The sequence below is a fragment of the Schistosoma haematobium genome, chromosome ZW (assembly GCF_000699445.3).
Source record: "Schistosoma haematobium chromosome ZW, whole genome shotgun sequence".
Taxonomy (NCBI): Eukaryota; Metazoa; Platyhelminthes; class Trematoda; order Strigeidida; family Schistosomatidae; genus Schistosoma; species Schistosoma haematobium.
In genome coordinates, this window is record NC_067195.1 from 75,719,922 (window position 1) to 75,736,150 (window position 16,229).

Genomic DNA, 16,229 nt, shown 5'->3' on the forward strand with positions numbered 1-16,229 from the left:
GTTTCTTAGCCTTTGACGATCAATACATATTTAATCGTTTTTTCTAATATGTTTTCTTTTTATGGGTCGACCGAAGTTAAAGAGCAGATGGATAAGTAACAATATGAACTTTCTGAAATTTTCTGAAAGACGTTTCGGTTAATAGCGCTGCTATTTTATGAATGTCCCTCCTTGTTTTCTGTGCTCATGTTGATTCTCAATTGCACGATAATTCAGGACGAACATATTATGACCGAGAAGACCTACATTAAAGATAGAGAGAATGCCAAACATGGTGGATGCGGGTGAACAGAACCGGGACGGCATAACTCTACGCAACTTCATATACACCGTACTAAATATATTACTTTATTCCCATTCCAAGTGTGTTCTTAATAAGTCCTTAGTGCAACTGCTGGATATCACAATGGGACAAGTCAGTGAAGACAACAATGTGTTTTCTACCTATGATGTAATAGATTTGGCAGTCACACCATTGCGCTTTCACAGTTTTTTTCCACTCACTCTTTGAATATGGCCATCTTACGCGTTAAGTAAACTAAGTGCTTATACTTTAAAAAACCATCTGATCTTAGCGCTTTAATTGCCGTTCTATTATTTTCACGTTGAAACCAACCACATTGAGGCCTTATAATGTGATATCTGATGGTACCCAGAAGCCTTACTGCCCATGGACAAGTGCACTCACTCAACTACAAAATATCCAAATCCTCAACCAACTGCCACACTGACCGATATTAATGCAATAGTGTAGCTAGATTATCAACCGTTATACATAACGTAATGCCTGAAACCCTACCGAAACGATAAGAATCGAGGTCGTAGAAATCTGTTAGTTTATACCAGCACTGTGATAAAGATATTGGATATTGGATATTGTAATTACATTCAAACGGTGCGTCTCCTCATATGCGTTCAAAAACAAACGAATGGCTTTTAAAGGAGATATCCAACAGTAAAATTCATACAATTCTGCCAAAACTCGATGGACCAGGCATCGATATATGCTACGTAAACTGTGAGGTAAATATGGTTCACATTTATTCATATCACTTTAGGATGACTTGGCCGTTCACAAAGATAAATTAAAAGAATTACGCATCTGCATAAAAAGGGCATTAACGACTACAAGGGTAGTCGGTGGACCTATAATTCTATTGGTTGGACCTACGGGTTCTGGCAAAACTACTGCAGTTGAAGTTCTTTCCCGTTCTGTCTTTGGTACAGTTAACGTTGTCCAGTTTCTGGATGAAGGGATTGGTTATGATGAGTATACAGAAATCGAAAAGTTTGTTCTGTCTTCTGGAGTTTACGGTGGACAATCAGTCATGTCTTCTGAGTCTGGAAAGTCACTAGAGTGCACCTCTCCGATAACAGTTATGATCCTAGAAGTTAGTAATTTTAATTTTAATATTGTGGTTTGGTTTTGATGGTCTGATATTTCGGAAATGTGTGGCGTAATCTTTCCTTACATCAGCACTGTCTCCGCCGTCCAACTCTATCCGTCTACATGTCTTTACTTTTAACTTATCTTCTGTCTCCTACAATCATTTTATAGCTCCTTGTTTAATCCACTTGTATTACCACCTTTTTATCCGTATCTTGTGCCTATGAATTCTCGCAGTAGATTTGGTATCCAATTATCTTGTTTTTCGCAAATACTAAGGACTGACATTTTCAGTTAAGGTGATTGTTCGGCTAATAATTTCCATCTGCTCATGATTGTATCGCATGTGTTTTGAAACTATGCAAGTACATAGTGCTGTCAGATAATATTTTACCTTCTAAGGAATTAATGAATAGTTTCATCTGTGCATTTAGTCTATGGCTAAAGCACTTAACGCAACAAGGAAAGCTTGGTTTCAGCTATTAAAGTCAATTATTGCTTTTTCTGGACTACTGCTTTGATCTATAAGACTTATAAGTTAATTCTCTATAGTATAACAATTCATTATAAACATTTCGACTTAGTACGTATTCATTTAGTGCCAATCGTAAAAACAATTTGACTGATTGTGACGTCTAGTTTTTTTTGTTTTAAGATGTTCTTGGGTTCTCAATCTAACAGTACACTTCTTTTTCGCTTTTAGAATCTTCCTACTGTTGTTAGTGAACATCCTTCGCGCTTTCATAACCTCCTTCGTCTTCACAGTACGCGTGCGTGTGTAAATTGCTTATTGGTTCTTATTTTGTCCTCTTCTACATTCACCGAAAACGATTTGTGTGAAAGGATTATTTGTCCTCCTACCTTATGTAGTGAATTACTTATACAGCGCATAGAATTCAATCCCGTCGCACCAACTCTCGTAGTCAAGGCATTAAGTAGAATTGGGAATATTTTGGCTAAACAGGTGAGCTATATATATATATATATATATATATATATATATATATATATATATATATATATGTATTTATGACCAAAACGTTTCGTTCAGATGTACGGTAGCTACTCTTGCTATCATAAGTACCTGGGGAGTCTGGCAGTAGTGTTATTCGACTAAAAAAAGAAACTGTCCTGAGTAATGGTAGGCGAATATTAGTTCATATACTTGATTTTTAGCTACGTGTCATTGTATAAGGACCTGACTGTTTAAAACGAAGTAAATGGAGCACGATTCGATCCTACAACTTTATGATCAGCGGTCAAATGTTTTAATCAATATGCCACTTACATCTGCACCAATCGTTATCCATCGTACTTAGTGTTTTTCTTAGTGAATAGTCATCCATTTAACTTTGGAACTATCGAAATCCTCACTTAATACCCCTAAAATATTTGTGAATTGAAGCAGAACTATGAAATTCACAATTTCTAGGATAAACAACGTTTACCGCTAAAAAATAATAGTTCTATGAGACTGTAAATCTGGATTATTTAAGCTGATTTGTGTATTGTATTTATTTATCTAAACATAAACGTGACACCAAATGTTTATGCACCACACTCCATCACTCGACTTGTGTGAGGCTGGGATACTGCCCAGACACCTAGACCAAAGCAGGAGCTCTTTTAAGGGGCCACTTCTAGAGCCTTTGATCTAGAATTTTAATGCACAAGGCAGTGGAGCAACGTTAGGAGATGTAGTCCCATGATAGCCGGTCACCAACAATTGATCCATATGCTATTTTTTCCCTCAGGATCCTGCACTTAATGTGCACTATTGGTTTGAAATCAGGGTTTTCAACTCCCGTAGTTGGGTTCTCCATATTCACTAACCCGATAAAGTGCCGGATATTCGCTTTTCGTCCCCTCAACTTCGTAAACAACACCCCAGCGGCGAGAAGGTAGAGTAGGATTTCCCTGGTAGTTACTGTATGTGTTTGGCCATGTGAAGGCATTTCGAGAGAGAGGGTGGACTCTCCCATCCTCAACTGTATCAGGGCATTTGTAGGCTGTGTATTTTATAGCTCGTTTTAGTATCTGATTTTCATTAGTTATGTTCTATCAGGCTGTTTGGTTACTTAAATCAACTTAACTTTTAGTTAGCTCCTGCTATTTTCTATCTGCTACTTTACTTCCATCCAGCGGTCAAGCATATTATCTATCTACTGTTTCGCCCCCAAATGTCTCGGTACGGGCGGGGGTGGGGCGAGTCAACTCTCCCTTTCGAAACGCTCTCACATGGTCACGCGTATACGGCCACTGCTAGGGAAGGCCTACTCACTGCCTTCTCGCCACGGTGGTGTTTACGAAATTGAGAAGACGGGAAGCGAGTGTCCGGCACTTCAACCGGGTTAGTGGATATGAAGGATCCACCTATGGGAGTCGGAAAACCCTAATTCCAAACCAATGGTGCACGTGGACTTCAGGATCCTGAGGAAGCAAATGGCGTATGGACCAGTTGTCGGTCACCGACTATTATGGGACTACATTTCCTGACGTTGCTTAATTGTCTTGTGGATCAGCCCTTTAGGTCGAATGCTTTGGGTGTGGTCCCCTAAGGAAACCACCTGCTTCGGTCTGGGGACCCGGGCAGTATCACAGCTCACTCACAAATCAAGTGACTTGTGTGGCGCCTATGTATTCAAAATTGACGGTGGCTTTTTCATTTCGTGCTCCTAAACTGAAGACTGGAATTTGTAGACGATCACTGGCATTCGTAGGGGGTTTCTTGGAATGTTTAAGGTTGATAAAAATTCAGGATTTCCAGAAATTTATGGAAGACAATAAAAACATTGCGGCACCAATTAAAGCTATCTGTTTCTCGCCATCTAGAAACAGGTCTCTTAATGATGGGCTTTTTTAAGGTGTTCTCGACTGTCAGGAACCATGCTAAATGCTAAAAACTGAGTGAAAGAGTTATCTCATATCGACCGAGGTTTTTCTTTGACATAATGAATGCTTAGGGTCCTATTGACCACCTGAATCTGATTGTCAATCTAGTGTGTCATGCTGTAGTGTAATAAAGAATGCTTGCACCTGTGACGTTTCACTTCCTTGATGTTTCTGGCTTAAATTTCAAGTGAACGCTTACTGGATGAAATGGTTGTTAGTGTTTTCTAATCCTTGCTTGTCTTTTGCGGTAAATTTTCTGGATCACCTCAACAGACGTGTGAATTAGTTAGTTGCCGCTTGAAATGCAAGGGACAAGAGTTGCTGATTGGTTTGGGCTATCACAGCCTAAGCTGTGAGGTAAATGAGGAACTGCTAATAGTCTCAACACTTGGTTACAAAGTGGTCGTAGGGGACTTTAATGCACCTATGATAGACTGGGAAAATCTGCGATCTGAATCATCAGATAATTCCTTTGAGCAGGAACTAGTTGATGTGGTTATCACATGTGCGCTACTGCAACAATTGAAAGAAACGTCTAGGTACGACGCGGACATTGAATCATCCTTACTAGATCTTATATTGACTCACTATGAAGATGACGTTACGAACCTCTATTACATGCCACTCCTAGGTAAAAGTGATCATGCAGTTTTAACTTTCGACTTCCATATAACTGTCAATCACGAGTACGCATCAAATAAATCATTAAATCTGGTGTTTCTAATGATTTTTGAACATACTTATGTTCAAACTGAAAAGTAGATATGTTCTATGTGTGTGTATTTCAGAACTTGTGCTAACTTTCTACGGGTTATTTAATTGTTAAATTGAATACTGATTAGAGTATAGAGGTGTGTTTTTAGCTTACTCACCTTTCAACACACTTCTACTTCCGTTAATCACATTACAGTTTTCGATAATCTAGCAGTAAAATTTGATTCATTTGCGATCCCTTGTGAACGTTAGCCAAGATTTTAAATCACAAAGTCAAGCAAAAATTTGTCTGAAAAGTAGCGTCATTATCTTAAATTTAAATCGCCATTTTTTTAATCTTTTAATGATAGGTTTAAGAGTTGGAGTTTAAAATTAAAAATGAATTCCATTAGGCTATAACAGAATTTAGTAGCGACACTTACCTAAGTCTGTTAAAACAACTCGAAATTACTATCATCCCATTCATCATGTTAAATGATCTAGCCAATTTTACCAAATGGTAAGTCAAAATGAAAGCTAAATTGACTGCTTCTGTCTGCATATATAAAGTAATTGTATAGACATTTTTATAGTCTAATTATTGAAACCGAAGTGAATAGTGTTTTATTGTTAAAAAATTTCGATCAGTTGATATAATTATATATGTCACTTCCGTGGCAACAATATGTCTTATTCTGATCAATACCTTTACTCAACCCTCTTTTATGTCAACTACCAGAGTACTCTGAGTTAAGGTTTGAACTATAGTGTTTTGTACATATATGCGTTATACATGTAGCAAATGTCAAATCTTTTTGTGTCTCATAATCTTTTTCTCTGTAGTAAACTTTAAAAAATCTAGAACAGTTAAAATATTATCGTAATTCCACTTTATAACTTGGTTATAAGCCTTAAAAAAATTGTTTGCAGCCAATGTATGTTTATGGAGTAAAATGAATTGGTACTAATTTGTACGATTTGTTGTTTTGGTTTTACATAAACTGGTACTTCGTTACTTTCCACCATGAATATACAGATTCATTTTACACATTGCTTTGTAAATAAATCATCTTATGTTCGGTTTCCTTTAATAGCTTGGTTTAAAACTACCATCTCGTCAATTACTGCAATCTATAGCGAATGACTGTTCTGGGGATATTCGATCTGCTGTTAATCAGCTTCATTTTCAGCTTACTTCAGGTACATTTATCACCAACTGTAACATGGTTTTGGTTTTCACACATTTGTATCATATACTCTTTGGCATCTGAAGCAGTGAGGATGCTGATTTTTATTCTTTGTGTACATAAGCGTATAGAAAATATCTCTCTTTGTTAAAATCTTTCGATTAATATTAAAGTAAAACGAATGTCCAGTTTATGAAAATACATTCTTTATGAATTGTGAGAAATTATTCTTATATTAATATATTTAGTTGTGTATAGCGAGACTTACAGTTTGAATTGCCAAAATAGCAATTGAAGCAGAGTAATATGAATTCATTTAATTTCGTGGTAAGCAGATGAAGCGAACCCACAAAATAAAATGAATTCATAATATTCTGCCTCAACGATTGTATTTTCTATATTCACAAAGGGAACCAACCAATCATATGAAACTTAAGTTGTTTGGAATGTTTTCACAATATTTTCAGTCACAATTTTTTCTGTTTGACTACTTCTGCAACAGTCATGGAATTCCTTTAATGTACAATAGCAAGAATGAAAATGTTTTCCAGTCTGAGTTCATTTACATATCATTTGTGAATAGAATAACTGCCAAGCTGCTTTCCAATCTCATTCAGAATCGTTCACAATGGTGCGCGTGCATTCACTCTTTGTCGCCCATCATCATAAGTCGTTAAATTACCCGACAACTTTATCTAACTGTTCTAATGAAGTATTGGAACTTGGACTGATACATACATGTGCCAGGTTCTGCGTTTGGTTTCATAGACTCTCCCGTTGGTCTATCAAAAGCACTTTTCATTATTCATACCATTTAATCTTTATAATCATAATGCCAACTTTTGATACGTTTGTTACTGATGAAGTTGTCAGTGAAGCAACATATTCCAATTGAAAAACTTTTTTTAGTGTAGTATAACTATTTGTATTTTATTTAAGTCTTATCTGGAATACACATTTGATAAAAGCTTTTGTTTATGTTTCTTAATTAGACGTGGCTTCTGTAAAACGGTTAAGAAACCTTATCTATCTCATTCATAGTAAAAATATTTTAATAATGGTAGAAATATTTGGCCAGTTAGTGTTTAATTCGTAAATTAGTGAAACTGAAGTATTCAGTGTTAGATATCTTGCATAATTATGTTAACTCTTGAGTGTTTTTCTTAACTGTTATGTAATTAAATTTTCCATATGTATAGTCTTACAGTTAATATAATATTGTTTGAGTGTGTGCTTATGGAGGTTTGTTGAGTCAAATGATTTTCATCAACTTGTATACCAAAAGAATAGTAAGCAACTCAATAACCAAGGATAGATACATATACATGAATTTTCAGTTACTTTTAATTTAGGTTAGTGTGTTACCACCTGGGAATGTTTTTTTTATTAAGTTATCATCCCACCAAAGTCATTAATAATCGACTATTGGAGTTTTCAACTATATGAGGTTGTATGTAATCGTGAAACATAAAAGTTAGGTTCCTAGTTGTATGGATTCTTACAGACAGATAGTAAGTACAAAACTAGGAGCAACACGACTGTTCACTATTTTCAGATAGTATATTTTCCATGGGATGAAAACTATTTTAAAATAATATCGTTTCCTTATTCGTGACGAATAAATATACCTCGAATTTATGTAAAGTGAGTAAGAATTATTAATAATCATTGGGAAAGCTGTTTATGAAGGCGTTCTGTTTTTCCCAATTATGTACTTTTGGATGCAGCTTATGTTACGGATCAAGTTTTATTAAACAATCATCGAAAACTATAGATCAGTGAATAACTGTTTTATTATAGTTTAGAAATTCTATGCAATACTAATGGGGGTAGTTTTGATCTACTTTTATTTTTTGTTACAGAGAGAGGAAATTGGAATAATTCTACACTGCCACATTCTCATCGAGATGGAGTTTTATCACTATTTCGTACTATAGGTAAAATTCTCTATTGCAAAAGTAAGTTAAAATAGACTTTTATATAGTCCATTTTTGTATTGCTTGTTTGAATCTTCCCATAGATGTTTAGGAGTGCGATTGTTTAGCAGGTATATCCAGCTGACTAGTCCCAAACAGGACGAAATGCGCGTCCTGGATTCCACAGCTAGCCACCATCTATCTCTGCCTATAATCCTTTTATATTGTTTTTCAACAGCAATAAAGAAACTGGTTTTTGTAAAGAACTTTATCATACTTAATAATTGGAAGTGTTTTTTTCTAAAAAAGTTATTATATTTTACAGTTTTACTGGTACTTGAATAATTCGAATAATCTACATAGAAAAGTATAATTTTAATGGATGTAAATTTTTAGTGTGTTTCATTTATTCATGTATTGTTTTGTTGTTTGTTCAACTACAATAAATGTAGTTTGCAAGCGTTTTCTATATATTTTGTGCTAATAAATGGAGTGATCCAGTGTAGACTTAATTGAAATTGGCAATATATATAAACGTAAAAGTGACCCTCGTAAGTAAAAAATGACCGTAGTAGATACATTATACATAATGTTTTCCATGATTAAATGAATTTTCTCGTTTGCCAAATCTTTTCATTTTATCGCAATTGTTCTTAAATTTGTACTTTGATTTTGCTTTCACACGAAAATTACATCAATGTGGTACAAAGTATTTATATCAGTGTATATGTGCGAATTTCAATGCATTTCAACTTGTATATTAGCTAATTGGTTTAATGTTTACAGATTTATTTCTTTATTTCTGTCATTTCGTGATTTTGTTTTAGCTTTCCATAACGGGTGTTAGAATTTTTTTTTCTTACTGTTCCACTTTTCTTTTTTTGTGTTAATGCTAAGCGTATTAATGTGAACCGATGGACGTTTGCATCATGGTGAATTATATGTCGGATTGATTTCTAATAGGCAATGAAACTGTCATGTTAACTTCCATAATAAACTTGTTTTTTTTCCAAATTTTCTTATTCAGAGTTAAAACCAATTAAAACAGTCTTAGTTTAAATATAATAATAATTAGTTCTAAATCAACATAATAGAAAATATTGTGACATGATAAAACCAAGGAAAAGTATTGTAAGTGCAAAAAAATATTGGAACTACAAATCAGGCAAATATAGCAATTCGTGTAATAGTTTCAGTTGTCATTTTCTGAGAGATATAGATGAAGAAATGATTTGAAATGCGATCGCAAGTTAAACATGGAAAATATGGTTGAAAAGTAGCAAAAAAACATCGGTTAATGTAGAACTACTTGATTAACAACTGTGAGATGTGTGAAACAGATTTTTATCTTGTAACCGAATTTCGTCTTGATTAAAACATGACGAATTATTCCACACATTCCTAATTATTGTGTTATTCCAATTTCTTTCATGATGTTGTGGTAGTGTTTTGATGTAGTGATTTTCCTCTTTGCCGGTTTTCTTTTGCCAGGAAAGCCAGTAAACAATGAACAAATTGTATCAAGCTTGGATAAAAAGGAAGGTAAATTACCATCACATTTAGTAACATGGAGGCGACCTCCACTTGAATTTGATCTTGAGGTAATCGCCTACTTATTAACACATTTGACTGTTAGTTCACAATTAAGTTTCCATAGTATGAGCAGATTAACTATCCTGTTTTAACATATTAGTATAATTTCATTGAAATCATGAGCAGATCTAAGTTAGACCACCATTAAAAACATGTAAACACTGGACGGCCGTTTCATTCTAGAATGAGACTATTCAGCAGTGCTCATCCACAAGTTCGCATCCAAAAATCAAACTCAGGATCTTTGGTCTCACGCGCGAACGATTAATCTCCAGACCATTGAGTCGGCATTCAACGCTCTTATTGTCTAATTTCAATCAATCTACGATATTGCGTGACAATTTTCAACAGTTTGCCTTACACCCGATAAGGATTAACTCCACTAATCAGGACTTCTTACTAGGACTCTGGAAATTCTTTTTTGAGGCTAGTTATTAATGAGCAAATAATAATTACTGGTAAGGAGTTGTGGAGATTGCATAGTTTCGTTGAAACTATGTATCCAATTACTTAATCAATTTTTAAAATTGACTTATGGTCTTCAAGGTAGTTTTTGTTGTTGTCATAAGTAATAAATCAAGATATACCATTGATGATAGTCAACGAAATCATTTGATGTTCAACGCAGCCATGTTGGAAGGTGCGAGATTTTTAGTTTGAGCTATCGAGATAATAATAAATTGTAGTTAAAAATTATAGATGGATTGGCACAAATGTGATTTCTCTACTTTTTCCCGTATATCTTAAGCTCACTAGTATTATTTCATACTAGTTATCTCTCGATGTTATTTGTTCCTTTCAAACTACACTTTGTTTATCAGATACTCTAAGTTAGGTCATAAATTTGTTTTACAGTATATGGAGCAAATAATTCCTCTTTCCTTCAAAATGCTCCCTATCTGTGACAATGTATGTGTTTCATCTCTGTTTCCATTGGTTCAAATATCTCTTCAATTCCTCAAAAGTCAGAATCTTAAGCTAACTAATTGTTTAACAATTTATCGTTGCCACAGAAAAATTTTACATTCTGTGAATGAAAACAAATTTCGTGAGATTGACTTTCGTAAGTGGGATAGCTAGTTGATCTGGTATTCTAACGATCTCTGCTGATGTCCATGCATTCTGTCACCTATTTATCGAGTAAGCCATGTATCTATGGTGTAGCTTTTGGTGATTATTGATTCGACTTACGCTCATCTTGTTAGTTCCATCTCCTGGTGTGCTGACGAAAAATGTAAAAAATTAGTGGGTTACAACACTATACTAAATTGTAAGTTACTTATGGTTGGCTAAGGAAACATGCAAGCCCATACATTCGGCTTCATTTGAAATATTGTTCAATCTAGGAGCTAAACAGAAGCACAAAGTGTATGATACACTGGCAGTATGTTTTTTGACAAATGGTGGATAATAAGGTGATGCAACCAAAATAGCTATCCCTAAAACTACCGTAGTGTGACGACAAGATATTAGATAATTTATAGGTGCTTTTTACAATTATGTTACAAGTCTTACATATGAGCATAATCCAATTCAGTGTATACAGAATTTTTCTCATAGGGTTTAAAAAACTTTTAAATCATTAAGTAAATGCTCTTATCCAAGTGCTATTTCAGTTGGTATTTGTTTGGACGTGAAAATTGCCTTGATCCACTGATGACCTTCGGTACGAATTTAGAGTGCATATTATCATTCGATACTTTTTTCCTAGTTGTGATGCTGACCGATTTTATTTGTGGTAACATTTTCTCAAATAATATACTCCAAGAAATCCTGCTTTAGTAAAAACGACTATTACTGTGGAAATCGTATGCTATCAAATGCCTCGTGTATGTTGTCAGTGTTTCGAGACTGTATATATATATATATATATATATATATATATATATATATATATATATATATATATATATATATAATTTAACTCAATTCTGTCTATATTATGTTTCGTAGTGTTGTTCTTGTCCTAGGAGATACTGGATTTATGTCATACGGACGGTGGACACATTGTCTCATGGCTTCATGAAAACTATCCTGACTTCTCCCCGAATATGACTGCATTGGAACTTGTTTCACAACAGTTTAGTTGGGCTGATGCATTTTTAACTGGTGGAATGAATTGGCAACTTGGTTTAACACCAGCTTCAGATTCTTTTGTTTCGCGAAAATTTAAGCGACCATATAACATTGCAAGTAAATACTATCCAGCTTTGACTACAGCACGAACAATTCTTCTAGCCGATGGAGTTGAGGATATATCAGGTAGTGATTTTACTAGAAATATCAAAGCATTTCGTTCTTTCCGTCCACCTTCAACTATAAATAGCTGGAAATTATGCAAACAGAAACTTGATACGTTAGATGACATTTTCCTAACTTCTAATTCGTTATCACCGATTTGGCTAGTTGAACATATGATTGCAAGTCGTATTGATATGGTTTTGGATTATTTACCTATCATGTGGAAAGTCCTTGGAGAAGAATGGTTTTCTCAATTCAGTAAGCTTGTTTTAACTACTGTTCCTGTATTTGCTATCCGGGTAACGTTTTTTTGGATTTAAACCACTTTATCATTATGATGTTATTAAATTATGTGCAACTCAGCTTAAAGTGACTGTAAATCATTATAAGACCGTCATATAACTAGACTCCAGATCCTTCTGGTTTTTGTTCGCTGGCTGTCCTCCCTTTCCACCATTTTATGTGTTTTCAATTGTTGGCCAATCCATTCGGCCTGGTGTTTACCTTGGGGCACCCCAGCAGCTTAAGTCAAATTTTATCTACGATTTCTGACAGAGCCCCCAACTTTTGTAATCTTAGTTGAATTCCTGCCGTTGTTACACTTTCCTTAAAACTTACCGGTTCCAGCTACGATCACATTCCTCGATAGTTTGGTGACCGTTTCTTGAAACTATTAGAGAATCATTTCACTTACTGTAAACGGTTATATCACTGGGCAAGTGTATTTCTTAATCTATCCATATGAGATACGGTCTGTTCCCATCTGTATGACGAGACAAAGAAGTTACAGTATATCTCAGGTTGTTGACTGTTTGACTTCTGAGAACATTCCCAGTAATATCTTTAACGTTATGTTTGTCTGTTCAACGAAACCATTACGTTTAGAATATTATAGTATTTTTATTTTCTTTAGTCTTAGTAATTGGGACGATTCCCTTGTTGATACGTTTCTAAAATCTTATCCTTGGTCTAAATATAACTGTCGTGACATCTCTTATTGGATAATCTAGTAATCAAGTAAATCCCTTGTCACCAAGCCTTGCCGAGTATTGTGAATTAGTCTACCATGACTAATGTATGCTTGTTTCCTGTGTAGCTTCTCATGGTGGTCGAACGAGCTGCTAATTTTACAAGTAATCAGGTCAATTGGCTATGATAGTACTGTATAGATCTAACTACCCAGTTTTTAATTCGCTTGTAGTACTGTTATTGTGCGTAATTCTCAATGAAGTTGCATATAACTGGTTTTTCCCTTCCTATTCAGATCTATGGGCGCTTGCATTTAGTTTGCTATAGTTCAGCTCACACAGATGCGTTATGTACTATCTATTACACTTTGATAGATTTACTGCGCTCAAAACTCCCCGGCTTTTTTTATCAGTTGTCGAGTTCAGTATTTATTTATTTATTTTAACACATAGATATTGGTACAAGGAGGCACCAAATACTTATGCGCCGCACAAATCAAATGAGATTTGTGTGAGAGCTGTGATACTGCCCAGTTGCCCAAACCGAAGAAAGTGGTTTTCTTAGGGGGCCACACCCGGAGCCTTCGACCTGGAGATCTGATCCGCAAGGCAGTGGAGCAATGTCAGGAGATGCATTCCCATTGAAGCTGGTGACCAACGATTGGTTCATACACCATTTGTTCCTTCAAGATACCGGAGCCCATGTGCACCATTGGTTTGGAATCAGGGTTTTGCAACTCCTCTAGATAGACTCTCCATGTCCACCAACCCGGTTAAAGCCCTGGACATTCGCTTTCGTCCTCTCATTTTCGTAAACAACAGTAATGCCACGAAAAGACAGTGAGTAAGATTTCCCTGGCAAACGCTATATACGTGTGGCCATGTGAGAGCATTTTTCGAGGGAGAGCGGACTCTCCCCACTCTCGACCGTACCAGGGCATTTGGGGGCTGACGAGTTCAGTGTTGTATTTGAATCTTTTAAAACTTCGTGCTTTGAATACATTATCAGGCATATAGGTTTTAACTTTTTACTAGATATCTCAGACGTTCTACTATCAATGAAACGAAACATTGAAAGAGTCGGAAATCGAAAAATTAAGTCTTAATTTCGTATTGTTATCTTATTACTGATTCTGAATGGAAGTGTACTTAGTTGTATTCAATAGATGATACAATTTAAATTATGCGTTATATAGTAATCAAGCTAATGTAAACACATAGTTTACTACAGTATTTCTTAACTTCGACTAATCCATGAAATTGTGTGACACATCCACCATTGTCATGAATGAGTTACTATCTCACAACAGATCTGGTTTAAATCCACTGGCCACTGCTTCTCACTAGAACTCCAGGAAATACTTCTTGAAGCCAGTCACTAATGAGCATATGTTGATTCATATCAGAAGGGGTTTTGTGGATATTATAATAATTTTAATCATCACTTAATTGAACATTTAACATTCTGTGATCGATATCAATTATCTAGTGTTATTTGATTGATATTATCATATTCGAATAACTATTCACTGTTTGTTTTTCTAAGAAATTTTTCATTGCCTTAATCTGTTTTGTTTTATTTCTTCAATGTATTATTATTATTATTATTATTATTATTATTATTATTATTATTTTAGGCAGTTATGAAATGATAGCATCATTGTGTAATTTTTCTCATAAAGCAGTTGGATGTAATTCGTCTTCATCTACTTCAAGTAATTCACATAATAATAACAAGTATCATGTTACTAATAATAGTAATAATAATAAGTTTAATTGTAATGATGAAAATATTGATTGGTATTGTCCACCAGATGCTCTTAACGAAGGGAATAACTATGATATTAATGAGATCTTTTCAGATGAAGAAAATATCGGAGTAGTATGAATATATATATATATATATATATATATATATATATATATATATATATATATATATATATATATATATATATATATATAAGGACCTGGTACTCTTTCAGCATTTATACTATGTATAATTACTAACTTTCTTGTATGCATTTATCCCAATTTTATAACATTTTTGTATTGAAATATTATTATTGTTGTTTACTTTTTTTTTCTATTGTACTATTTTTCATGCAAATTACTTTATTAGAGATTTCTTATTTTTACTCTTATTTGAAAATGAAATTCATTCAATTGGTTTAGAAAATATTATTTTGTTTTTTTGTTATCATCATCTGTTGCTAATGTATAGTGTTCATCAACTAAATAAGTATATATTTAGAAACTTGGTTATAAGTTAAACGATTGATGTACTATCTAAATGTCAAAAGAAAGTTGAAGTTGTTTGATTGATAAGTATTAAAACTTGTAATTTATTGGTCGGAAATTGTTTACTTAAATCGATTAATAACAGGTTTACTTATTGGTCAGATTAATAAATCCATTTCACTTTAGTATATAAATGTACAGCGTTCAATGACATGTATTTAATTTTAATTTGATATGTGAGTTTTTATAACCAGTGTCTACTACAGAATACAAAATAAGGCTATTGATATTCAGTAGGAAAGGTCAAATAAGTTACGAGTGATAGGTTTGAAAAAGATAAAGGAATATCTTAGTGCTGATTGATAAACGATGCGCTACAATAATCATAAGTTACATTTATTAACATCTATTGACAAAAAAATGAAGGTGTTTTTATATGAATGGTAAAAAATTTGATTAAGAGAAATTTAAGTGAACTTAACAAAGCAAAGGTAAATTTCAAGTCATGATCAGTAAAAAATAACATTCAATTGATCTCATTTCTTTCAAATATTCAGCTTCCCAAAATAATTTCTCTTTATCACAGTCAGGATGTGAAAGCCTTCTAGAATCTTTACTTTTTCCTCACTAATTTAAAAAATAAGCTTACAAGCGTTCGTTTGTAGTAATGTGGTACGTGCTACTTATATTGATATATGTAGTATATGACGCGAGTCAGGAATGTAATGTCTGGCGGCAGGAGATGGGGAAGATCAAGAAACGAAGAGCGGGAATAGAAAGCAATTATTATGGAAATGCAAGAATAATGAAGTTCGAGACAATCGAACATTTTGCAAATTAAGTATTATAGTATGGTTTTTCTATTTTACCAAGTAACTCTGTAATTTTGTGCTAAAAATAATTCGGTTGTCCTCACCTGTGTTCTCCTTCACTACAGTAACATCGCATTCATTAGATTATTTTACTATCTAGCCTATTATGTTATAAGTTCACTGTAATACGTATTAATCTTTAGGCTTGTGATCTCAGTTTTCTCATTGATCGGTACATCGGATTTTATTGAAATGTTTGTTGATAACGGCGATAAATAATGCTTCGATCTTAATACTTA

At 34.1% G+C, this 16,229-nt stretch overlaps 1 protein-coding gene across 4 annotated transcripts; it reads left to right on the forward strand.

Annotated features, from left to right (window-relative positions):
• The first annotated feature begins 829 nt into the window (after nucleotides 1–829).
• On the forward strand, nucleotides 830–15,312 carry RAD17_1 (Cell cycle checkpoint protein rad17). 4 transcript variants are annotated; one of them, XM_051212323.1, is made up of 8 exons: nucleotides 830–1,023; nucleotides 1,059–1,391; nucleotides 2,091–2,351; nucleotides 6,067–6,172; nucleotides 8,022–8,117; nucleotides 9,567–9,676; nucleotides 11,639–12,167; nucleotides 14,515–15,312. In XM_051212323.1, the coding sequence occupies exons 1-8, from the start codon at nucleotides 910–912 to the stop codon at nucleotides 14,763–14,765; spliced, it is 1,800 nt and encodes a 599-aa protein (XP_051072494.1). In that variant the 5' UTR covers nucleotides 830–909; the 3' UTR covers nucleotides 14,766–15,312. The 4 variants fall into 4 exon arrangements, with proteins under 4 accessions (XP_051072494.1, XP_051072492.1, XP_051072493.1 ...); XM_051212324.1 differs by lacking the exons at nucleotides 11,639–12,167; nucleotides 14,515–15,312 and adding exons at nucleotides 2,439–2,528; nucleotides 2,564–2,863 and having other exon boundaries at nucleotides 8,973–11,524; XM_051212322.1 differs by having other exon boundaries at nucleotides 8,022–9,676.
• The last annotated feature ends 917 nt before the right edge of the window (nucleotides 15,313–16,229 follow it).

Coding starts and splice junctions, on each gene's coding strand:
- RAD17_1 (XM_051212323.1), top strand. CDS start 910: ATGCGTTCAAAAACAAACGAATGGCTTTTAAAGGAGATATCCAACAGT. Junction 6,173..8,021: donor TCATTTTCAGCTTACTTCAG/GTACATTTATCA, acceptor TTTTTGTTACAG/AGAGAGGAAATTGGAATAAT. Junction 8,118..9,566: donor TAAAATTCTCTATTGCAAAA/GTAAGTTAAAAT, acceptor TTCTTTTGCCAG/GAAAGCCAGTAAACAATGAA.